The following is a 25,549-nucleotide window of genomic DNA, read 5'->3' on the forward strand; positions in this document are numbered from 1 at the left end:
TGCGGTAGGTGGGGTCCTCTGGATTGAGGCTGCAGGCGTCGTCAGGAGGCTTGAGGCAGGTCAGGGGTCACCGGATCTTGGGTCAGGATCGCCGGTGGGACCTTCTCGTGGTATTTCTCCACTCGAGCTCGGGTCGGATTCGACGGGTGCAGAGTGTGCGGGATTCGCAGTTCCTGGCTGGCACCAGAAGATGCAGTTCAAACACGTCCGGTGTTCATGGGAGCAACAGCTTGGAAAGTGAAGGCCGGCAGGTCCTCCGGGGTTTTTGAGGTTGCTGTCCGCTGGACACGCCGGGGTTTTGCAGGAGCAGGTTTGAGCTGAGACAGGCCTCTATGGCTGGGGCCAAGTCAGTGGGCGTCGTCCTCTTGTTAGCTCCGCACGCCTTCTCGGCCTTTTTCTACTCTTCTTTTTTTGTGGTTGCTGGATCTGGGGAAGGAAGGTTCAGGGTGCCCCTAAATACTAAATTTAGGGGCGTTACAGGTAGGTAAAGGGCAGGGACCAATGGGTCCCTTCCCTGGGGTGGGTATACCCCCTATTCTGCCACTCTCCAGTGGGAGGGGGGGCAGGAGCCGGTCCCTGGTTGGCTGGATCCCCCTCATCCTCAAGATGACGGAGACTCGAGGTTGTGCTTCACCTTCCCTCCCCCACCTTAGGGGTGGAGTTGGCACAGGTGGGCACACCTCTCTTCCTCACTTGTTTTTTCCGCCGGTTCTCCCGCCCAAAGTGGAGGGTAGAACCAGTGGGGACCAGTTGCTGAAAGCAGCAAATGGTCTGGAGAGGCTCACAAAGGCGGACATGCCTTTGAAGCTTCTCCTTCGTGAACCCTACCCATCCTGGGGGAGGAGACTTGGCACCTTGTCCCAGGATGTGCATTGTTTCAGGCCCCCAAGAGCAGCAGGCTCTCGACCCAGGGGTCCAGAAACCTGTCTGGTGGTGGCAGCCTGCGCAGCCACGCAGTCAGGTCACTGGTAGTTAGCCGTGTTTCAGGGGGCATCTCTAAGATGCCCTCTGTGGTGCATTTTACATTAAATCCCACACTGGCATCAGTGTGGGTTTAATATGCTGAGAAGTTTGATACCAAACTTCCCAGTCTTCCGTGTAGCCATCATGGTGCTGTGGAGTTCGTAATGACAAACTCCCAGCACCATATACTCTTAATGGCAACACTGCACTTACAGGGCCCAGGAATGGACTTGGGCACTGTAGGGGTACAGGGCTCATGCACCTGTACTCTCACCACTGGCATAGTGCACCCAGCTAGAGTGGTGACTGGTGTATGCCAGGGCAGTGGTTTGTGAGCATGGCACACAGGGAGGTGTGCCATGACGACTCTTTGTTTTGTTCTGCACCAAGACACGCAGCCTGCCAAGGTAGTGTGTGAGTGTCAGGGTACTGGACCTCTAAGGGTGTCACAATACGTGCTGCAGCCCTTAGAGGCCTTTTCTGGTCACAGTGCCCTGGGTACCTGTGGTACCATTTACCAGGGGCTGACATGTGGCCAGAAATGCCAATTGGGTTTAGGCTTCAATGCAGGTTTAGGGAAGGAACACAGGCCCTTGGTATTTGATGGCAGGAGCCCAGGGCACACTCAGTCAAAGTACATCAGCTATTCAAAAAAAAAGTGGGGGCATACCATGCAAGAAAGAGGGCACATTCTCACACCCAGAACCTCAGCATTTTCCCTCTCCAACTCAGTCCAAAATGGCTTCACCCCAGGGCAGTCCCACGCTACAAGCAGAAGGTCGGCAGCTTGCCGTTTACAGCGTGCACTTAGGGAACAAGCATCAGGGAACATCTGTTGTATGCGTGAAGAGGAGGTAATTTATGTGAAGCATACGCTGTCGCGCAGATTGTCAGTTTCAATACAATGCAGTGTAAGCCTCCTTCCAGTCTTCGTCGTATAAGTCTCCCACCCATCCAACTCACTTCTTGGGAAAGGAGTAAAAATTATCTGGATAGTCTAGTATTAATATATGTGCGAGTTTCCATGCTAGGTTCGGGAGGTGGGATATGTGGATCCCCAGGTATTTAAATGTCTTGCGCAACTGTGGTATAGTCGGGCTCCAGCAACATCCCTCTGCATCCCTCCTCATCTTCACCAGTACGGATTTGGCCCAGTTAACATGGAGACTTAAGGCCTCTCCATAGAGGTGAATAAGCGCTAGACAGCGGGGGGCCAGAGCTCGGAGAGTCCCAGAGGAACCGCAAGACACCGTTGGCATAGAGTGCCTCCCGGTTCTTGAACCCCACTACCCAGCTCCACCCACTGACCCACGCATCGCAGCTTATGAGGTGTGCCAACGACTCAATGGCCAAAGCAAACAGACTGGAGAGCGGGCACCCCTGACATGCTCCCTGTCTGATTGGAAAGGGAGCTGATAGTGTGCTGTTCACTCGGACTTGGGTCCTGGGGTTGATAGAGGAGGTGGACCAACTTCCAGAATTTTGGTCCCAGGACCGCCTGTGTCAGGACAGCCTCTAAGAATTCCCAGGAAAGCGTATCAAAGGCTTTAGTGAAGTCTACAAGATGGGGGCTATTTTACCCTCCAGCTTCATCGTTTGGGAGAGGGCCACTTGTACTCGTCAGATGCAATGACGTATGCTTCTACCTGGCATAAGCCCACGCTGGTCTGGGTGAATCAGATGGGTAAGACTGTGCGTCAAACAAGCCTCCAGGGTTTTGGCAAAAAATGTTAATGTCTGCGTTGATGAGAGAGATCGGCCGGTAGGAGGCGCACTGGTCAGAAGGCATATCCTCCTTGGGGATGACCACAATGGTTATTGGAAATGTACCCTTGGTGTGTCTCATCGGTGCAAACGTTTAACAGGCGGGGTGCAATAATGGGAGCGAAATCTCTTATATTATTCGATGCGTTACCCATCAGACCCATAGGCTTTACCTGATTGGAACCCATAAATGGCTTAGTCTACCTCTTCCTCTGTCAGGGGTTTATCTAGGTCGAGGGCCAGAGAGTGAGGGATAGAGTGCAAAGGGATGTCCCGCAGGATTGGGTTTCCCACCTCCAGGGGGGGTTGCACTGTACAACATGCATATAGGTCGCAACAGTACCTCGCAAAAGTTTGGGCAATCATAGGTAACTGAGGCCGAAGCTGATCTCGAATAGCCGGTACCACTCTAGAGGAGACTATGCAAGTCGCCAGCCAATATAGCAGCTTGCCTGATTTGTCTCCCAGATCGTGGACTCTTTGAGTGACGGCCCTCAAGTACAGTTTTGCCTCTTCAAACAAGATCTGCCATAGTTAAGTACGTGCAAGGTATGGTAGACGCTATGCCTCCCATCAGTCAGGCCGCCGGGTCTGATGCTCCAGATGTCGTATTTGAGCAAATTGGTCAGTCACCCGTTGCTGCTGTGTCTCTTTTCACCGAACGTAGCGTTTGAGCAATCCTCTCAGAGAGGGCTTGCATCCTGCCCAGACCGTCATGTTTGATGACACTGAGCCATTGTTAGTTTGGAAGTAGTTGTGAGTTGTCCTCGACAAATGAGGCACACTCAGGGGCCTTCAAGTACCATGCACTCAATCGCTATATGGGTCTCAGGATTGCATGCTGAGTGCCCCACTCCGGTATGACTGGTGCATGGTCTGTTATACAACATGGAGAAGTTGGATAGAGTGCAATGCAAGGAGATCCATCGCCGGCAACCACTGCAGATCAATCCGAGCTTCAGTATTATGGGCTGCTGACCAGTGAGTGTAAGCTCGTGTTGAGCGGTGCCAGGAAAGCCAGGCATCACATAGGCCCATGGAATCAGCCCAAGCTGTAAGACACACAGCTCAGGACCTCCTGCCAGGGTGAGGTTCTGGGTTTGTATCGCATTCATGGTCTGGGACGGAATTAAAGTCTCCTTCCACCAGAGTGGTCCCCGGGAGCAATGTCGTCATTAAGGATCACATTGCCTGAAGCATGGGCTTTATCAATTGCGTACGGGCGTAACAGGAGGCGAAATCATATTGTCTGGCAACTATGCGGCCCTCAATCCCTATGCATCTCGCCTGTGTATCGGTATGTACCTTAGTTACCATCAAAGGAAGGGATCTATGAAGGAGGAGAGCTACCTCCCTGGAGTTCCGCACGAAGCCTGAGTGAAATACTCTATCAGAACCAAACCATCCAAGTAAGGGGTAATGAGTTCTCATCGGGTGAGTTTCTAGTAAGAGGACTTTTGATAAAGCGCTAGACGGCTGACCGCTTGATGCTGGAGATCGTTCGCATTCCAGGAAAGAACTGTGATGGTGTGGGAAAGTTGTGGAAAGGTATGTTGGCAAGTCGGGCCCACCAGGGGTTAGAATTGCCCCCTGGCAGTTTCCTCACCCTCAAGTCTGAACAGCTGTATTGCAGTGTGGGAAAGCTTGCTGACCCAAAACCTGAGGGGGAAAAAACATTAGTATCATAGGAAAGCATTTCCCTTAACATCAACAAAAACAACCCCACCCCCCCTCCACACACACACACACACACACACACTTCTCCTCATGATGAATCTGTCGCCTAGATTCAAAACATGGTGAACCTAGAGAGGTAAGAAGGAAAAACAAAAAAAGAAGGAAGAGAAAGGGACACAACAAAATAATTTAGGGGTAGTCCGATGGCAGTTGTCATGCCTCTGAAGACGAATGCTGTGCCTGACAGCACATATATCGTAGAATCATTAATTACAGTCTACCACTGTGGTGTTCTCAGTAATATAACATACAACTTAGAAAAGGTCTTCGTAAGCGGGAGACTCAGGATGTGGGCTGGGGCAGTCCTCCCCAACGCATACGCGGCCTCTTGCAGCAAAAAGTCTATCAATATTAGTGGTAATCATTCCGGTGAGTCCGGGACTTTGCCAAGCAGGTCGGTGAGCCTCAGGGGTAGCCCCAATGTCAGAGTTCAGTGTTTGCAGCTGTCTGTGCCTCCATCACCAGGGGTCACCCAGTTGCTCGGTCACCTCCCATTGAGGTCTCCTGGATTTCCGGGCCTTAGATCACTTATTCTGGGGTCTGTGCAAGGGTTGCGGTGGACGGGATTGCCCGGAGCCTGCCACGCATCTCCTCACCTGGTTCAGGGCCTGTAGACTTCTGTGGCTCACTGACCGGCCTGCTCTGGGGTATCGAAGAAATAAGTGGAGGATTGGAAGATGGCCTTAAGGCAGGCTGGGAAAAGGAGCATATAGCGTAAATTGAGGGCACAGAACTTCTGTTTTACCTCCTCAGAGAACCGCAGTCTCCGCTGCACCTCCTTGTTGTAATCCAGGAAATTCATTATTCTTAAGATCTGGTACTGGAAATCTGGTTGACTGCGGGCCTCGCTGAAGATAGTGTCCCGGTCACGAAAGTTCAGAGTCCTTAGTAACACTGGGCGAGGTGGGCCTCCATTGGCGGTTTGGGCGCCAGGGAATGATGCATCCTCTCGATGACAGATATTACTGGACAGTTTGTCCGCAGGTACCCAGGAGGGGAACCAGGTCTCAAGGGTGATGTCCAATGCAGGATTGTCAAGGCTTTCGGGAAGGCCCACCAGGCGGAAGTTAGCCTATAGCGGTTGTCAGCACCTTCTGCCCTTTCGGTGAGCACCCCAGTTGAGGTTATCAGTTTGGATACTTGACACTTTAGTGTATTTACCTCATCTGGAGATTCGGATCTCTGCTTCGGTCACACAGTCAGCCACCTTTCACAGATTATGCCTCATCCATGAGAGGTCAATCCACAGACCATCAACTTTAGACTCAGCTGCTTCACGGTGGTCCTCTGTCACCTTAAGGATCATTGTTAGATCAGGTAGTAATGGAGATGGGGCCACGGGCTCCTGAGCTCTCGTCACCTCCCTGGCTCCCCACCACAGAAGTAGTAAATTGGCCCTTCTTAGTTTGATCTGATGGTGGCGGTGGAGGTTTCCCTCTACCCATCGTCAGGTGTTCTTGAGCCGTTGGGTGTAGAGCGTGCGACAGGCTCAGGCCCGTTTGGCCCCAGGTAGTAAGAGCAGCTCACCCGTCAAGGGTACGCCTTCGCCGCCAGGACGGCCGCTGTGTTTCCACACCAAGTGCAGAGACTGGATTCAGTCGATAGGGAGGAGGGCCAACCTCCCAAAATGTGCAGGTTCAGCAATGACAAGGGCAGGTGGGAACACCCAGGCACAAGACTCGCAATTCGCCGCTGTGTCCCCTCAGATGTAGGCAGGCAGTATATGTCACATAACGCCTATTTCCCCCTGGGTGGCTCAAAAGGGGGCTGTTTTGTAGAGTGGCACTGCCCCAGCCCCCAGCACTCCCAATAGGAAGGTCCGGACACCTCAAATCATGCCGGTCAGGGCCACCATGTCAGGGCAGGTGCAGCGGCGCAAAGACAGGCACCCCAAGTGGGGCAATGAAGGATTGGGGAGCAGGCCCTCTGGAGTTCCAAAAAGGCATTGCACCAGGTAGAGTCTGGGCTGCTACCACGGCCCAACGGCAGCGTGCCACTGCAGGATCTTGCCCCCACCGCAGCACGATAGTCTCCCTCCAGATTGTGTGCTGGGGTAGGGCTTCGGGCTCAGCCCCCGGGCTCTGCATCTGGAACGCCAGCAGCCGACTAGGGCCTTAGAGTCTCGCTCCTCCAGGGAGCGCCAGCAGCAGGCACGGGGGAACAGGAAAGTTGGCAGTAGGGTGGAGGATGTAAGGGAGAGGGATGGGGCACCCAGTTCAGGCTCCCCCCTCCGCCCCCCCCAACGATGCCAGCACAGTGCTGCTAGATTAGGTGTCCGGGCCCGCCTCGGAGTACAGAGCCTGGTGCAGCCTTCACCCACAGGCGAGAGCCCAATTTGGGCCTAACTCGCCGGGTGCCACACGATCCCAGCTGCACTGTATGTCCCCGAACTCGATCCGCTGCCAGAGCTGGCCCTTGGAAACAGGCCACTTGGTGATCACAGCACATTGCTCGCTGGCTCAGCAAGGCACAGGGGCCTCTAGTGCTCTATGCTGCAACAACGGACTCTGTAGATTCACATGCGCCCACCCACCACCCCGGGTACTTGTAGTTGTTGCAGTTCTTCGTTCTACATTTATGTGCTTGGACATCTATATACTACACTTATTTACTCCATTCTCACCCTCTTGCGGGAAAACAATCTAACAATGGAGTCGATGCCCATGCGCACTATCACCGAAAGGAGGAGTCACCTTACCTCGTGACTAGGAAAGACTTCTTCGAAGAAAAACAACTTGCAAACATCCGGACCCAACACTAGATGGCAGGAGTATGCGAAGCATGTGAATCTACAGCTCTACATGCCAAGAACAGATGCTTACTGGTAAGTAACATCCTTCTCTTCTTTGTCTTGCAAATTTGGGAACAAGTCACGGACTCCTCTCAAAGCTGCAGTTATTTTAAGAGCATGATCAGGTTTTAGATAATGCCCAACATGTTTCTCCATATCTAGAATTCTAAAGTGCCAACTACAGACACAAATACTTACAAATGTTCACTGAAAACAACCGTGTGTAATGAAACACACCTCACTGCTTTCGGGTGTAATAAGACTTTTAGCAATGAGAAAATATCTTTACGGTGCTTTTATGTCAGATGTTAAGAAAGAAAGACTCTAATATATATGTTTAATTCCAGCTGGCATTAGACTAACACGTGTTGTATTAATTTAAGTACACATTTGAGTGTAGTTTAATTGTATTTCATTTGATTTCTGTTATAGTTACTTGTAGGCAGGCCACAAGCCCTAAAACTAGTCGGTCTCTGCTTGTGCACAAAGAGCAGTGTAAAGTGCACACTCCACCGGAGTAAAGGAATGCAGAAGATACGCTACAATCTGTTTCCACAAGCTGAGGGAGCAGCTACCCGGCGCCGTGCTGAGCAAATAAAAGGCACGATGGCGAAACATGAAAACGGCGCCCTGACGAGATTTACAGGCCTGTTTTCACTCATGCTGGACATGGAAAGGCAGGGGGAACAGCTGTGCATAAGGACTGTGTGCACGTAGCTGCTCGTTCCAGCTGCAACACTCTAGGGGAGTAACCTTTTTTTCTTTTTTTTTTAAAGTGGGACATGCACCAACTATTAGCCATTTGGATGCTCCGATTTTTAAATGACACGGAAAAAAACAATCCAAAGTGTGGGAGGAGTCAGATCCCACAAAGTACATACAACGGATCACTAGACGGTGCGAGCTCTGTCTAGGCTCGACCTAAAAAGGAGAGTATTTGTAATGGGTAAACCTGGACATACCAGCTAGAATGTGAATGGGAGGTGGTCTTGTACTTAACAAAGTGCCTAGCTTCCAGCAGTAGCAAACAGTGTTAACCTCTATAAACAAGGACTAAAAAATCTGTACTTAGACAGTGCAGGAAATGCGGGGAACCTCACCGGATCCTAGATCCCACTGCTATTTTTGAACTGGGTCCGGAATCTGGGTTGGCCCCAGTGAAATATGCAAAAATTGTCCCAGTGTAATTTGCCGACACCAATTGTCTGCTTTCCGTTTGCAGCATCAACTTGCAGCCAGTAAGGGTACTTTGTTTGCCAGCTGGACCCAAAACAAAGACCTGTTCTAATGAACGATCAGCCCTCTTTTTGCTAGAGTATCATTCTGGCTGGGAGCTATCTTGAGGCGTAAAATATAGACGCCATTGCAATGGGGGAGGGGGGGAAACAAAGACACAGCATGTTATCGCTCAAAGTATTTAAGAGCAACTATGGTTTGGGGGCAGATTTTTTCATTTGTTTAACCCACCTACATAGGAGATATACATGCACTGTAAGATTGTCAGATAAATCTCTCTGTATGAGTTATTGCCAAATAACAATTTCAGTCCCATTTACAAATTTTAAATTTTTTTATAACTATGCTCATCCCAGTGTAGGGTGTCGGAGCACTTTGTCACACGCATACAGAGACTATATATCATACAAATGTGTAAATCAAAGTACAGGAAGAGAAAGAGAATTCCAAGTTGTAAGCGTCACATATTGTCCTTACTGGTAGGCGTTTTATACTAAGAGTGCATGCTTGGGGGAAACACCAAGTCATGATTTAAAATGTAATGCAATGGGATGAGTTTCCTGTACTAATAAGTCTTTATTACTAGGTTCTAAACCTTTGCCTGGCAGTTTCCATGCAGATCCTTGATGCGGGTCCATAGCTCACTGCGCTATAGTAGAAGCGTTGCAATTTCATAACTGCAAGTAACAAAAGTATGTGTAAAAAGCAGTAACCCACTTAGCTCTCTACTTAAAATATAATCTTTGATTTGCATGTTATACGATGTGCTTTGCAGCAGGCACATTAACCTGCTACGTTACTTGCAGTCAAAACTGTGTCTAGACAAAACACAGATCCACCCAACAGGTGCATTAACGATCAGAGTTATCTTACCACTATAATGATATCCTCAAATTTGTTGGGCATACAGAGATATCTGCAGCATGTGCCCTAACCCTATAAGCTATTATAAAATGCAGCATCTTTTTGCTCCCCCTTTCCACAGCCACACTCTTACCCCCAATGTATGGTTTCCCGGAATAATTGTTGTCCCATTCGAGAACTGGTGGCAGATTTATTATGATTCATTCTTGTTATGCCTTTGTTTTAGAGCAAGAACTGTATGCAACGGAAGAAACGCTGGTTACTGTCATATAGAGTTAACAACTGTTGTTGTTAATATTTGTAGTTGAATTTATTACCATTTGGTTATAAATTCAGGCTGGTGCAAATAAACGTATGCAACGTTGTTCTCTTCAGCTTATATTTATGTAGTTTTGTGCATGAAATGCATGTTTATACTGTGGATTTGTGATCCGCTATAGTAAGGTGTGCACCTCAGTGCTGGAGTGAGGAATGTGTACCACTAACTAATGACAGAAACACAACCAAGCAAAGCTCTTTAATATTAGGTTTTCATTGATCTTTAATGTGAAGGTTTTCAAAGTGCATGATTAAACCGCAACGTAAAATGAATGTCTTGATGATTATTACAGCTTCCTGAAAGGAGACATGTTTATTGTGCATAATGAATTGGAAGATGGTTGGATGTGGGTTACCAATTTACGAACAGATGAGCAAGGACTTATTGTTGATGACCTGGTGGAAGAAGTGGTAAATAACGTTTTATTATTAATTGTGAAGAACACATACAAATGCAGCAAGAAGTGGGCACAAGCATGTTGAATTGGGTAAAAATGATTCTGTACTAATATTATAGAGTGGAGTCTAGATACACCTTTATTTTTTTACTTTGTTCATATATGAGAGCAAACTTGAGTAAAAAATGGCATTGTACAATTGGCGAGAATGCATGTGGGGTTCTTATTTTGGGTCTTGAATTTACTGGAGGGTAAGGATAGCCTATGTATTGCTGAAGGCATTTTCTAGGCCATTGCTCTTGCAGATGTATCTGATAATGCAAGGGTATGTGAGGTAACTTAGGGTGGCCAAAGGGATGTTATTGATAGTTACATGGGTGATATTGAGTTGTGGCAAGGAAGAGTTCACATTATTGAATGAATATAACTCTTAAACCTCCTCCTGATCTGCAGAATAACTTCATGATTCACAGCACTTGTCCGGTGTAGCCACAGAGTGATTTAACATAAGTGGCATTTTAGTAGAGTTGGGTGTCTCTAGTCAAGGATGCATGAGTTGTTTGGCTTGAATCACCCTCGACCAAATTGCACAGACATTTGTGTTCTTTTCCTTCTAGAGAAAGCAGACTGCACATTTTTGCAAATTTGTCCTTTGCTTATGTTTATATCTTGGGTACCGAAGGTCAATAAGACTCTAAGTTTCTAGTAAAATTTCTTCTTTGTGAGGAAGAAGGCAGGCGAATGAACGCTGATCCTGGACCCAAGGTAACTCAGTAAGTTCCTCAGGAAACATTTGGATGGAGGGTCACCTTGCAAGAGGTTCTTCGGTTGCTGCAGGGAGGTACATTTCTCAGCTCCCGGGACCTATTGGACACCTGCTTCCACTTTTGTGACACTCAGTATTTGAAACTCTCTGTAGTAGTATAGAATTACCAGTTCATAAACCTCCCGTTTGACCTGAAATCTACCCACAGATATTCACAAACTATGGCCCCCGTAGAAGTATTTTGTTAAGGACATGGCCACTAGCTATTTCCACAACTGGACGATTGTCTGGTGATAGCTGCTTCAGTAGAGGAAGGATAGACTCCTTCACGGCATGCAGCCATCATTTTCATCGGCTGGACCCAGGCAGTTAATGTTTAAAAATTGTCCACAGATCCAGGTACACAACTCCAATTCCCTATGCTCTAATCACAAAATATTTTTCTCTGATTCCAGCACGGTTTGCATATTTATTGTAATCTATTCTTGTTATGCCTTTGTTTTAGAGGTCTGTATGCAATGACAGAAATGTTGATAAATTTGATTCAGATTTAACAACTGATGTTCTTAATATATGTAGATGAATGTATAACCATTTGACCACAAGCTGGTGCTAATAAACATTTGCAGCCTTTACATTCTGGACAAGGTGAAGATGGCGGAATCTCAAATAAATGGACTCCAGTCTACGACCAAACGCCTGGAGGAGCAGGTCCAGGCCCTCACCAAGGATAACGCAATCCATACAGCAAAAGCCGCCGATCAGGAAGGCAGGTCCCGGTGCAACAATTTCAGGGTGGTGGGGGTCCCGGAAGGTCCCAGTGTGGACCTGTCCCTCAAAGACTTGATACTTTTCACGCTTCACCCAAAAAGATTCTCTAAATTCTTCTCCATTTGGTGCGCACACAGAGTGCTGCGCCTGAGGCCAAAACGGGCGCTCCTCACACACGTTCATTGCCAGAATATTCAACTATAGGAATCGGGACGCAGTTTTGCAGGTGTTGCGCACCTATGGAGACCTGTGTATAGAGAATGCAACAATTAGCTAATTCCCAGACTTCACCTTGCAAGTTCAGAGCTTTGAGGCAGTGAAATGAGCCTTACGTGAAAAATACATTAACTGTATGATGCCCTATACTGCCAGGCTGAGGATCATTAGTGATGGCAAGATACGGCATTTCGACACTCTGAAGAAGCCTGGGAGTGGGTGAAAGGATGGCGTTCGGCACATAGAAAGGGGACTAAGAATAAGGGGACCCGAAGACCAGAGGCGCGGGCTACCTTCTGGCAAACTGACTCTCCTGAAGGCCGTCGATCCCCGGAACAGAGGGTGGATACGTGAGGAAATAATACGAGCATGTGTTAATTTACTTGTATATTCTGATTATCTTGATTTGTGAATTGAATGGTCTCTTGTTACACACATGGGTCCTGGGGCAGAGGGGGGCTAGGTTTAGGAAAAGGAGACTACGGTTGCTGTACAATTTCCCAAAATAAGGTGTTGATTATAGACTACTGTAACGCGATCCTTATTGAAGGAGATGCTGCTATTTGTCAATACATTCTGATCTTGGGCTAGCGCGTGCTGTCCGCCCCTAATTTTGGATTTATTATATTCCATACTCAGCGACATGCACTCTGCAAGTTTGGGGGGTGGTCGGCTAGTTAGATTCGATGCAGTGACAGGTACAGGTAAATGGGAGGGTGAGAAGATAAATCTGTGTTGCCTCTTCATCCCACCATGCCTACATGCCGGAACCTTGCCCAATGTGGGCATGCTATATTAGCTCTACCTTCTGGAACATTGGTGTTGGGAGGGTCAATTATGTCATGGATGTCACCCTATACAAAATTAGTGGGACGGGACTGACTGGGAAAGGGGGGTGCTCCTCTCGTTCGTAGAAGCCATGGGTTGGTAGACCTGTGGAGACAACATAATCCTGCCACCAGGCAATTCAGACTCTTCAGCACACACCTGCTATACCCAGTTAGACTACCTCCTCACTCATACTACATCGGCCGACTTGTTCCGAGATGCAACAATTCACACGAGGGGCATCTCGGACCAATCACCTTTAGGAGGGCACCTACAAAAGCCCTCAATGAGCATCCCACTGTTCCCTAAAATAGACATGTGGTACCTTAGAGAGAGAGAAACGAAAGAAAAACTAAAAAGGAGACCACCCAATATCGGTCGGAGGGACTGGCTCACCGATTGCTTTTGAAGCAAGACACCCTTCGTCCTCTTGCTGAAAATAAAGCTAGACAGTATGCCCTGATGACACAGTGTCATCTATATGGTGTTGGTAACAAGGCCGGTAAGCTCCTGGCCTGGCGGAAGCACTGACACCGAGACAGAAAACAAAAATTGCTGCGGACCTTCCTTCTCCCTGCTGGCCACGGTCGGCATGCAGAAAAAGTTTCGAGCACCCCGCCCGCGGGCCCGGCGCCGAAACACCAAGAGAAGCCTTCCGGCTGGGGACCGAGTCGGCCCCATCTCTGCGCCGAACCGAAATCCTCGGCGCCGGAATCCAAGCATGTCCTGGTCCACGTTCCATCTTTGTCGAAGACTAAATCTTCGGTACTGAAGAGCTCGGAGCCGAAACTTTTGACACTGAAAACGAAAAGTAAAGATAAAAAGACTCCGCTAAAAGAGCCTCAGTCCAATGTTCCACCTTCGGATCCGAAACAGAAAGAACTGGTTATTAACCCAGTTACTGGACCTATTACTGCCAAACTGCCGGAAAAAAGGAAACTGGGCCAACAGGATGAGCACCACATGCCCCTGAAGAAAATGAATATGGGTACTAACCCTTCACCACCTTATGTTTCACCTCTTTCACCTACTAATGCTCACTTACACCCACTAATTCACCACCACCCCTATCACCTGACCCACAGGATGAAGGGGATTGGATTAGGGATGATGATAGGCCACAATATGTTGACCGATGGGAGGATTATGACATTGACCCACGCACAGATACTGACCCTGACTTATATCCGTCCAGGCCATCACCGCCTAACAACAATATCGGCTACATTGAGCTTCTTAACAGGGCTGCTCATTTCCATGGGGTTGAAATACATAAGGAGGCTTTAGAGGAGGACTTCTTGTTTGAGACCCTAAGGTCCTCTAAAAGAACTACACATACACTGCCAATGCTTAAAGGAATGCTTAAACATGCAGATGAGGTTTTCAAAGATCCTGTAAGGGCAAGAATCGTCACGCCCAGGGTTGATAAGAAATATAAACCAGCACCTACTGACCCGGCCTACATCATGTGTCAGCTGCCCTTAGACTCTCTTGTGGTTTCAAATGCTCACAAGAGTGCTAACTCAGACCACAGGTGAGGCCCCTTGAGTCCAAGTTAATTGATGCCTCTGGCAAAAGGGTAGCCTCACAAGCAGCTAATCACTGGTGCATTGCCAATGCTCAGGCTTTGTTAGCCAGATATGATAGGGCCCATTACGATAAGTTAGAAAAATGTATGCAATGTCTGCCTGATGGGCATAAATCTAAGGCAAATGATCTTATCCAGGAGGGCAAACTTATCACCAATACCTCCATCAAGTGCGCCCTAGACGTAGCAGACACAGCAGCGCGTGCAGTAAATACCAGCATACTGCTACGCAGACATGCATGGTTGAGAATTAAACCTGAGGTACAGGACTCCATTCTCAACCAGCCCTTTGACAAGGAACACCTCTTTGGTCCAGCAGTTGACACCTCACTGGAAAAGATGGAGAAAGACACTGAGGCTTGAAAGTCCATGGGGGCTTTGCAGTTACCTACCAATAGGGGTTCCTTTCAACGCTCCTTTTACAGGGGTGGCTCTAAAAATATTTCCACAGAAAATCCCTCCTACTCTTTCAAAGGCAACAACCAGTCGCCCTCATCAAGAGGCTATTTCAGAGGAGGTTTTAGAGGAAATAATGGTAAGGAAAGAGGCAGCGGCAACTCTACACACAATTCCCCCGCAAACAACAAGCAGCGACTTCCTTCCGCTAACCCTGGATCATTCCACTTCTGTCGGGGGGTGTCTCTCTCATGTTCTCCCTGTCGGGAACACAATCACCTCAGACAAATGGGTTTTACAAATTATCCAAAATGGTTACTGCCTGGAACTTACAGACACTCTCCTAAACATTCCTTCAAGATCACGTGCAATGTCACAGAAACATCTTACCCTTCATAAGCAAGAAGTTCTCTCTCTGTTAGAGAAAGGAGCTATAGAAACAGTCCCATTAAAATATCAAGGGGCCGGGGTATACTCCCTGTACTTCTTGAGTCTCAAGAAGGATGGCTTTCTCAGGCCTATACTAGACATCAGAGAACTAAATCTATACATTCAGTTGGACCGCTTTCACATGGTCACACTCCAGCAAGTGCTCCCGCTCCTTCAACAAGGCGACTTTCTGTCCACTCTGGATTTAAAGGACGCCCATACTCATATCCCAATACATCCTGCTCACCGCAGGTACCTCATGTTCGTAGTAACAGGACAGCACTATCAGTTCAAGGTGCTCCCATTCGGAGTAACTACCGCATCCAGAGTTTTCACCAAGTGCCTGGCAGTAGTTGCAGTTCATCTTCGAAGACAACAGATTCATGTCTTCCCATACAGTAAACCTGTCCAAGTCCCATCAACAGCCATCCAACACACAAGCATACCTGGGAGCTACAATACATAATCAAAAGGCTTTGGCCTACCCCAATCCGGACAGAATCCGCAACATGCAGACTCTACTCGGTCAGTTTCAGCCTCAACACTCATTGCCAGCCCGAGAGTTCATACTGTTACTAGGGATGATGGCGTCTTGCATCGTAACAGTCTCTTACGCAAGACTTCAGATGCGTCCCCTTCAGGACTGCTTAGCACGTCAGTGGAACCAGGCTCAGGGTCTGCTATCAGATCTAGTGTTGGTGGACAGCCACACCCATCGCTCTCTGCAGCGGTGGAATACTCAAAACCTTTCAAAAGGGCGGCCCTTCATCGACCCGGTTCCACAGATAGTGCCAACAGCAGGCGAAACGCTCACTGGTTGGGAAGCTCATCTTCAGACTCATACAATTCAGGGCATGTGGACCCTGCAGCAAAAGCAGTTTCACATAAATCATCTAGAGCGGCTAGCGATTTTTCTAGCGCTCAAAGCGTTTCAAGTTCATCTAGTAGGCAAACCTGTCCTGATCCGTACAGACAACAGGACGGCAGTGTACCACATACAAAAACAGAGGGGGACACACTCTCTCCAGCTGTCACAACTAGCACAGACAATCTTGAGATGGGCCATACGTCACAAAATGTATCTCCTTGCAGAACACCTTCCAGGAGTAAACGATCAGATTGCAGATCTGCTCAGTCGTCAAAGACAACGGATCCACAAATCGGAACTCCACCCTCAAGTTCTCCTCCCATTTTTCCAAATGTGGGGTTTTCTGGACATAGATCTGTTTGCCACAAACTTAAAAGCAAAATGCCCAAGCTTTGCATCCAGATATCCACACCCATTGTCCAAGGGCAACGCAATATGGATGAATTGGTCAGGGATATTTGTCTACTCTTTTTCACCTCTCTCGCTCATTCTATTAGTGGTCCGGAAGCTCAGACAGGTATCCCTGCACTCATCCTAGTTGCTCCCTTATGATCCCCGACACCCCTGGTTCACAACACTGTTGGAGCTCTTAGTAGTTCCTCATCAAAACTAAACCTCACTTCCAATCTTCTCGCTCAGAGCCATGGAGAGATAAGACAGCCAGATCCCAGTCATCTCAACCTTGCGATCTGGCACCTAAAATCTTAGAGTTTGGCTTCCTTAACCTTCTGCCAGACTGCATGAACATTATCAAAGAGGCTAGGCGTCCTACCACAGAGCAGTGGAAGTGATTTGTAATATACTGTAATAACAAACAAATCAATCCGCTAGACGCTTTAGTTCAAAACATTATTTTCTATTTACCACGCCTGCAGCGTTCCACCTTAGCATACTCTTCCATACGCTTACATCTTGCTGCATTAGCAGAACATACAACATATGTCTCTCTTTAGAGTGCCTGTCATAAAAACATTTATGGAGGGATTTAAATGAATCATTCTTCGAAGACTTCCACCTGCTCCAGTGTGGAATCTCAAGATTGTCCTCATCAAACTAATGGGTCCACCCTTTGAGCCATTGCATAGATGTGAACTACAATTTCTCACTTGGAAGGTAGCTTTCCTCATAGCTATCACATCACTGAGGAGAGAGGGTGGGCTTCAGGCACTAACCATAGAAGAACCATTTTTACAAGTACACCAAAACAAAGTGGTTCTTCGGACTAACCCTAAAGTCCTACCGAAGGTAATTTCTGCCTTTCATATCAACCATTCTGTTGAGTTGCCTGTGTTCTTCCCTCAACCAGATTCTGTGGCAGAATGTGCTTTGCACGCTTTAGATGTGAAAAGAGCACTCCTTTATTATGTAGATAGGACCAAACCTTTCCGCAACATAAAACAACTATTTGTCGCTTTTGCTCCACCACAATCGGGCATTGCAAGGTGGATAGTCAAGTTCATTCAAACATGCTATGCAGATGCAAAACGAACACTAACAATTCCTAGAGTGCACAACACACGCAGACTATGTGCTTCTATGGCATTCTTTGGGAATATACCCATAGATGATATGTGAGAAGCTGCAACATGGTCTACACCTCACACATTAACAAAACACTATTGTGTAGATGTGTTAGCAAGACAGCAAGCTAGTGTGGGCCAAGCAGTTTTACGTACACTATTTCAGACGACTGTAACAGCAGCAGGTTAGCCACCGTTTTGGAAGATAACTGCTGTATAGTCTATGCAAAGCATGTGATCTACAGTTTACATGCCTTGAACGGAAAATGCTCCTTACCCAGTTTGCATGTTTTTGGCATGTAGAGCTGAAGATTCACATGCGCTACCCGCCACCCCGGGTACCTATACCTGTTGCAGTAATACCTTACTTGGATACATATGTACATGGACATCTCTTACTAACTCCATTATAAACTTCTGCAGCTAACAATCTAACAATGGAACCGATGCCCATGCGCACTATCACTGAAAGGAGTCACCACCTACTTCGTGACTGGAAAAGACTTCTTCGAACAAAAACAAAGTGCACACATCCGGACCCAACACTAGATGTTACTTAGCCAATCTGCACACGGATGCAAAAATCTTTTTGCTTGCTCTTCTTTTTTTTTGTAAGACTCTATCAAGTTTCATTGTATATTTAATAGAAATTAACCAATATGTTAAAGCCGGAGGTGTGTTTTTGACCCAAAATTTATAAATTTCTCTCCGTGCTAATAAAATTAAATAAAAAAATAACTTGTTCTCATCTAGAGACATTAACTCATGAGATGGTGACAAACCAAAAAATACCAAAGTTGTACTCAACTGAATACCAGGCCCAAACATGGTTTCCATACCTCTAATTATGGATGTCCAAAAAAGATGCAACATTGGACAGCTTAAAAACATATGAACATCATCTACCTTAAGTTGAAGGCATTTCGGACATTTTGGAGTTGGACCCTTCGCAGTAGTTTTAAAGGGGACCAGTCCACCGTGTAAAGACAAAAAATATGATTTCTTTTTAGGTTTTCAGGACAGACTGTAGAATATCATAAGATACTTGCCATAAATCTTCTACTTGCACACCAGGCAAGCAATCTCTCCACAGCTCAGATGGAAGTTGAAATTCTCCGTGAGCCAAGTCCACCATTATCCAATATAAGGTTGCCACCTCTTTCTTTTTTTAAATTTTCTTGGTCAAGTTAGTTTCTAGTTCATTAGAAATCCCGACAGTCATGCTAAGTGATTGCTGCCAGTTTTTGATTTGCATATACTTAAATCTGAATAGCTCATTGTCCGTAAGTAACTTTAGCGGTTCCCAAGAAAGTAGAAAGCCTTTAGGTACAAGTTGTTCCCACATTAGTAGTCCAGCTGATTTTAACGGACTTGCTAAAGCATCTTTGGTCCACTCAGGGGTAGCATTTTCCTTTTGCTGTATTAACTAGGATGGGTTTTGGACCAAACTTTTGTAGGTGGATTAGGCTACTGTAATGGAGTAATGTCTTGGGTGTTGCCCTTGGGTAGAGGGACCTGCCAAGGCTACCCTCTGTCACCAATGATCTTCACACTGGCTCTAGAGCTGGTTGCGACATGGACACGTGGGGACCCTGTAGCCAGGGGAATACCAATGACTGGCAGGTGGGAGGAGCGCTCCTCTAAGTCACACGCCTGTTTAACGCTCGGTTAGCCTGCTGCTCCATATATGTGCAGAATTCGGAGATCATTCAGGCTACCTAGTCAAGTGGTCCAAATCTGTGGTTTTCACACTCTTGGGGGAGTTGCCCCAACTGCTCAGATTGTGAGGCTCCAGTCGTAGGTGACGGGTTTCGATATCTGTGCATTCATATCACCTGGGACCTTGCAGGTGTTTCGTCGATTAAACATGCATCCCCAATTAGAGCTATTGCACAATGACATGGCCCACTGGCATAATCTACCCCTCACACAGTCAGGGAGAGGCAAGCTATATAAAATGATGAACCTTCCACTTCTTCTATATGTCTGGCAAAACACGCCATTTTGAAACCTTGCGAGGATATTTCAAAGGCTGGACCAGGAGGGACGATCACTACTATGGCAGGGATCGGCCCCCCGTATAGCTTTGTGCAAGGTGCAGAGGGATGTGTATAAAGGAGGTCTCGGAGTCCCAGATGTCCGGCTCTAATTTTGGGCAACACAATTGACAGTGATTAATGAATGGGTGTTTGCGGATCCACAGGAACCCGCATATAGGTTAGAGAAAGATGCGATGGGTCACAGGAACTTCAAATCTATTCTTTATCAGCGGAAAAGGGAAACCACCGTCCCCGAGCATACACGCTCTGTGGTCAGAGCCTGGCGGGAGGCAACATGCTACCTGGGCTGTCGTAACAGTCTGACAGAAAAGACCCCACTGTGGCAACGCGACATGTTGGGAGAAGTAAGGGGTCTGAAAGGCTTCACGTTTTGAGAAATGCTAGAGATAGAACACTTGGGGGACGTCAGGGGAGGCCAGGCTATGATATGGTTTGCCGATCTCGGGCAGGAATTCGACATTCCAGATAAGAAGCAATATAAATACCTGCAGTTGGGCCACGCATTATATACGGGAAGGGGAGTCACTGCCAGATTCGTCCCCTTTAGAAGATCGGCTTATAGCAGACCCATGATTAGCAAAGGTATATCACTGGTCCATAAGAAACTACTACATAACTCCCCAGATGTGATGCTATCTCTGCGTCAGAAATGGACAGACAACCTAGGGGACATAGAGGATGAAGAGTGGGTCGAGGCATTGCAGAGCCCAAGGGAAAATCGCCATTAGAACTAGATTTTGCCTGATTCAGCTACAGATCTTGCACAGGTCCTATTACTCCTGAACTCTCCTCTTCAAAATAGGAAAAGCATTGTCACCTCTGTGTCTATGGGTATGTGGCCAGAAAGCCAATTCTTTCATATACTATAGGCGTACCCGCTTATTCAGTCATTTTGGAACTGAATCACAGAGGTGCTGGTCCAAGTCCGGTCTGAGGAGGTCCCAATGAATGCAAAAGACCAACTTCTGAACATATCTGGGGAAGAACCTAGACCCAGGTATCACCGCATATTGGTGACCTTAGCCTTGGGGTGGCCAAGAGAAACGTTGCCAAGGCGTGGGGCAAGTCATAGCCTCACTCATTAGGAGAGTGAATGTCAGACATGGGCTGGTGTCAGAATGTGAAACAAGTGGTGTACCAAGGGTGCCTAAAAGTGGGGAAAAATGTGAGGGGGGCCTGGAGGGACTTACGAGGGGTGCAGTGCTCCAGCTGTTTTAGATAGTTGCCCAGCTTAATGGGCTTGGTGGGCATTTTGAACTGGGGCCCTAAGCCTGATAAGTGATAACAACAGCATGACTAAATGTGATGGACATTTGATGGATACCTCCTGATTGTTATTCTGCTATGTATGTAACTTGATAACGCGTGTATGACCTGTACAAACTGTATGATGCAAAATTAATAAAAAGATGTTTAAAAAAGATACTGCCCTCCTGCTGCTGAGCTGAGCTCGAGCAGGGGAAGGTAGACCAATAGGTTTCCTGTCGCAGGAAGGGGTGACCACCTCCCAGACAGTACTTTGCGTATTGGGCTGGGGGCGCTTGCCAGCGCCACTAGACTGCTTTGAACGACATGTTTGGTGCCCTCCTTGCATACTCTGGTTTGAGTCAGTTCAGGGAGTTCAGGGTGCTTCTTCCAGGATCTTCAACAGACCTGGGGGCCATCAAGGACACACAAAGTAATCTCCCTTGGAGTGAAGGAGTCACTGCAACAAAGATGACCAGTCTGCTGTAGGAGCGTCGTTGGTCTTGTACCTCCTTGGTGTAATCACCATTATAGTGGGGTTCTGGAATTTGAGGGGACCTTGAGAACATGCCTCACGCAGGATGGCGTCCCTGTCTTTGAAGTTAAGGATTTTTAGTATGATAGGGCGAGGTGGGGCCCCGACTGGTGGCTTCGGTGCGAGGGACCGATGAGCTCTCTCCACCACAAACCAAGCGGAGAGGGAGTCCTTGAGCATCCATGACGCGAACCAAGTTTCTCCAAAGGCGGCTACCTGGGTCGTCTCGACCCCTTCGGGGAACCCCATGAGGCGCAGATTGTTGTGGTGTGCATGATTTTCTGCGTCCTCTGCGCGCCGATGGAGTTCCTTGGTGTGCGATTGTAGATTGGCCACCTGCTCCTTTAGTTGAAGGATAACATCCTCCGCTGTTGAGATTCGGGATTCAGCCTCTGTTATTCGGGACGTGGCATTGCAGAGGTCCTGCCGGAGGAGGGACACGTCCACCTTGACCTCTCCGATCTTTCCTTCCACCGAAGCCTGCAAGGGCTGATGGCTTGTAGGATGGTTGCCAATTCTTTGCCTACAAGGGGGGGAGCCCCGTCCGTCTGCCCAGGGGGTTCATGCTCGGAAGTAGTGAACCGGTCCATCTTCATTTGCGTGGTGGCAGTCGCGGATTTAGAGGCCGTGTCTCTCCCCATGGTCGGAGGCCAGTCGCGCTCCAGCACGAGTTCCAGGAGCCAGATGGAGGAAACCGGACCCGGGCACACACCCCGGCTGAGATTGTGTGACCCCTTAGGAGCATGGGCCGCAAGGCAGGGAAGGGGGCCACCGCTGGGAGAGCAGGCGGAGGATTGCTACAGTCTCTCCAGTTGCCAGTTGTAGATGGACCCTTTCAGGGTTGATTGGGAGGAGCGGGAACAGGTGTGATGGGCATCCACCGCAGTGATCCCCTACGTCGGGTTGAGGCACGGTGAGAAGTTCTTGAAGGCACAGGCTGAAAGGCCGATATTGCGTATGGTCAACGTCCTCCAGGCCTGGGGTGGGGAAGGGGCCCACCCCCAGGAACCCCTGCTACCTGACCACTGCAGCCGATTTCCCCCTCATCCGGCCAGCCACCGCCCTGTGCTCCACCACCCACCGCCGCAGCCCCACTTGTCGAGTATGGCGGGGCGCAGGTAGCCCCCTTCACCGAAATGGTACCCCGGACTCACAGGTCGGATGGGCTGAGAATTGTATCTGTGAAAGGCATCCCTGGGGAAGAGGGGGCGCCCGAGCACTGCGCCGACACCCGAAATGACGGCCAAAGGAGGAAGAAGGGGTGTTTCGCCCCCAGGAGAACTGAGTCGGGGTCATGGGAATCAGACCTCTCCGAGCCCAGAAGGTGGTGGTATGTCTATGTAATGGCAGGCTGCCCGGCCCCTTGCACACCCAGCGCCGAGGACGGCGAAAGCCAGGTCAGGGGGGAGAAAGGAGGCCGGTGGGATCCATCCAGTGGAAGGAGAGAGATCTGCTGCTCAAAGTGCGGAGCCGATGGCCTCCGCACCACCCTACAAGGTGAGCCCCCTGCACCGGAAAGGATGCGGTAGCAGCAGTTCCGATGACTCCCGGGACACCCCAGCACTGGAGACGTCAAACAAAGGTGGGGGTGCGGTAAGCCTGGCGCCGATCTCCTGCACCGCTGCCCGATACTGCAGCCAATCCTGGTTCCCCTTTCCACTCACCGGGTGATCTCTGCTCCTTGGGCTCTAGGCCGGCCTCCGCTGGTGAAATCAGGCAGTACAGCTCCCGAGCACCTCGCTCCAGCCCCGGGATGCAGACCCTCTGCACGGCGCCTCACAAACTCCCACCGCCGCCTCCTCACAGTCCGGGACAGGATGTACGGGCGGAGGGCAGGCCACCCAGGCTCACCGGTCAGAAGCGCTGACAGCAGGACTCGAGGCGCATAACGGAGGGGTCCAGAGCACTCTTAGAGTGCGACCGCCATCTTGACGCCTCAGGCCACGCCCCCCCCAAAAAAACACAAGAATCTAAGAACACTATTGACATATACATAAAATGTGTTCTGGAATCCCGTTTGAGAACACACTCTCAAATTTCATGAACCCAACTGATAATTTACATTCTTTGGATTAGAACATATCGCACAACATGTGGAGGCAAGCGAGAATTAAAATTGCGACCGTGTGAAAGCAAATATATATGCTCCAACTGGACACAGTCAGTCATGGACTCCTCAAGAATGCTGAAATGCAAATGTCACAAATAGCTTTCACCAATATGGTAGTGATTGAAGTTTTACAGTAACCTACAATCATCACCATCAGTTCTTTCTGGACTCTCATTAAGCAACCTTCTAAACGACATCCAGCCACGTACTGCCATTAAACAGAAGGCCGCATGCCTCTCTCGAATCAGTCATCTCACAATGATAGCCAATGAACAAAAACATTCTACCTCCATTTGACCTATTCAGTTAAGACATCTCACTTTCGGTGCTGCTACAGTTGTGTTCACTAGATAAGCTGTGGCCATGGACTGCCAATTGTCTTTACACATTGATATCTTGAGTCACTTTACTTTGCAGTTTGATATACATATGCTACCCTCTTGGAAAGCACATACAAAAAGATATTCCTGTGTGGCTTATTTTACAATATGTGTAGTCATATGTTGTATACATCTGACTGACTATGGCATTGTTAACTTGCATATATCTACTGCTCCAAAAATTAACAAACATATGGTACTATATACACTGCATCGGTAATGATCAAACCATGCTAATGTACAGCCATTGATCTTTGCACGTCAACTTCTTGAGTCACTTTACCTTCAAATTCTACATACATATGTTCTTATCTAGGAGAAAACATTCAAGGTATATTCCTGACTGAAATACTGTACAATATACATATGCTTTTGCGGTGCGAATCTGACCATGACACCTATTAGAAAAATGTCTGCCAGAGTACATTTAGCTCTCTCACTCGTTCAATGCTCTCTATAATAATTAATTCTTAACTAATGGAATTGTTTATCTGCATATATCTTCTGTAACAACAATAACTAATATATAGTGTCACAACACAATGTTTTGACTTCTATTGCACTGCACTCTTCAATTAATCTACATTTTCTTATAAAAATGTCAGTTCATCTCATATATTATGGAAGCATCCACATAACCCTGTACCCTATCGGCGTGAATATTCTCAAGGATCTTGGTAACACATTTCATACTCTCATTAGAGCATGTTATGATAAACACCACCCTGTTATGCACGTCACTGGGGATTTTCCCTTGCACAAAGTGACTTCCATACGTGGAATAAATCATATCAAACCTATTAAAAAAATCAAATATAGTAAGACCACATATCCCTGCAACTAGGTTAATATACTTATAACCAGCTGTGACTAACCGGTTGGCACCTGTTCAAGATTTTAACATGCTTTCAAACTATTACATACTGAAAAACCAAAACTACAATATGGCCGCCATTCTAACTCTTAAGCACCACGGGTCTCTTTGTACTTCCGGTGGCTGCCACAACTGTGTCACTTTAAAGAATAAGCACAATGGGTTAATGTCCTGAGCAAAAAGAACATTCAAGTCTTCATAAGAAAAGATCCACAACAAGCTTCTTATCCTCTTTATTTTCTTTTTTTCAAGATTCAACGGACTTCTAGCCAACACGTGTTTCGTCTTAAATGGTGTCACCCAAAGACTTCTTCAGAGCATAGAAAAAAGTCTAATGAAAGTCAGTCTAGCTAGACGCCATGGATTTGGAGGACTACTCTCCTCTCGTGTTTACTTGGCATGCAGGTGACATTTGCGCCATTCATATTTGTTACAAGAAATACTACTAACAGAAGCCTAATATTTTGAGATACATATTTGACGGTATCTCTTGAATGTTCTTTTTGCTCAGGACATTAACCCATTGTGCTTGTTGTGTGTAGGATCTTGTTCTACACAATCAGTGACGGTGGATGGACTTCACTTATGTCCTTCAGAGCATCTCGTATTAGGAAATTATACTGAGACACAACTCGGCGCGAAACTATTCCCAACCATCCTTTTGTTCTTTCCACTTTGAAGAATACTTTCAATCCGTCTCCCTCTGATCACCTTTGCTGACAGTCCTTGGATTTGTCTCAGCAGAAGACCACAGACTGAAGGAGACTGACACAGACGCCGCTCAGAACAAACGCTGTAAGGTGTACTCTCTCTTTCGCCCCACGGTTTAGTCATTTCCTTTCAAGCCCACATACCGGGGTTCAGTGTATTCTCAGACTCCTCCTTACCCTAA

At 47.7% G+C, this 25,549-nt stretch overlaps 1 protein-coding gene across 2 annotated transcripts in view; it reads left to right on the top strand.

Moving 5' to 3' along the window:
- The window catches only part of RASA1 (RAS p21 protein activator 1), a 1,052,852-nt gene that overhangs the window by 178,201 nt on the left and 849,102 nt on the right, over positions 1–25,549 (top strand). For both annotated transcript variants that reach the window (XM_085632428.1, XM_085632429.1), the window contains exon 5: positions 9,967–10,084. In XM_085632428.1, the coding sequence (XP_085488554.1) occupies positions 9,967–10,084 (118 nt within the window). The remainder of the gene's footprint in view (positions 1–9,966; positions 10,085–25,549) is intronic.

This window comes from Triturus cristatus, chromosome 2_1, assembly GCF_964204655.1.
Source record: "Triturus cristatus chromosome 2_1, aTriCri1.1, whole genome shotgun sequence".
NCBI lineage: Eukaryota > Metazoa > Chordata > Amphibia > Caudata > Salamandridae > Triturus > Triturus cristatus.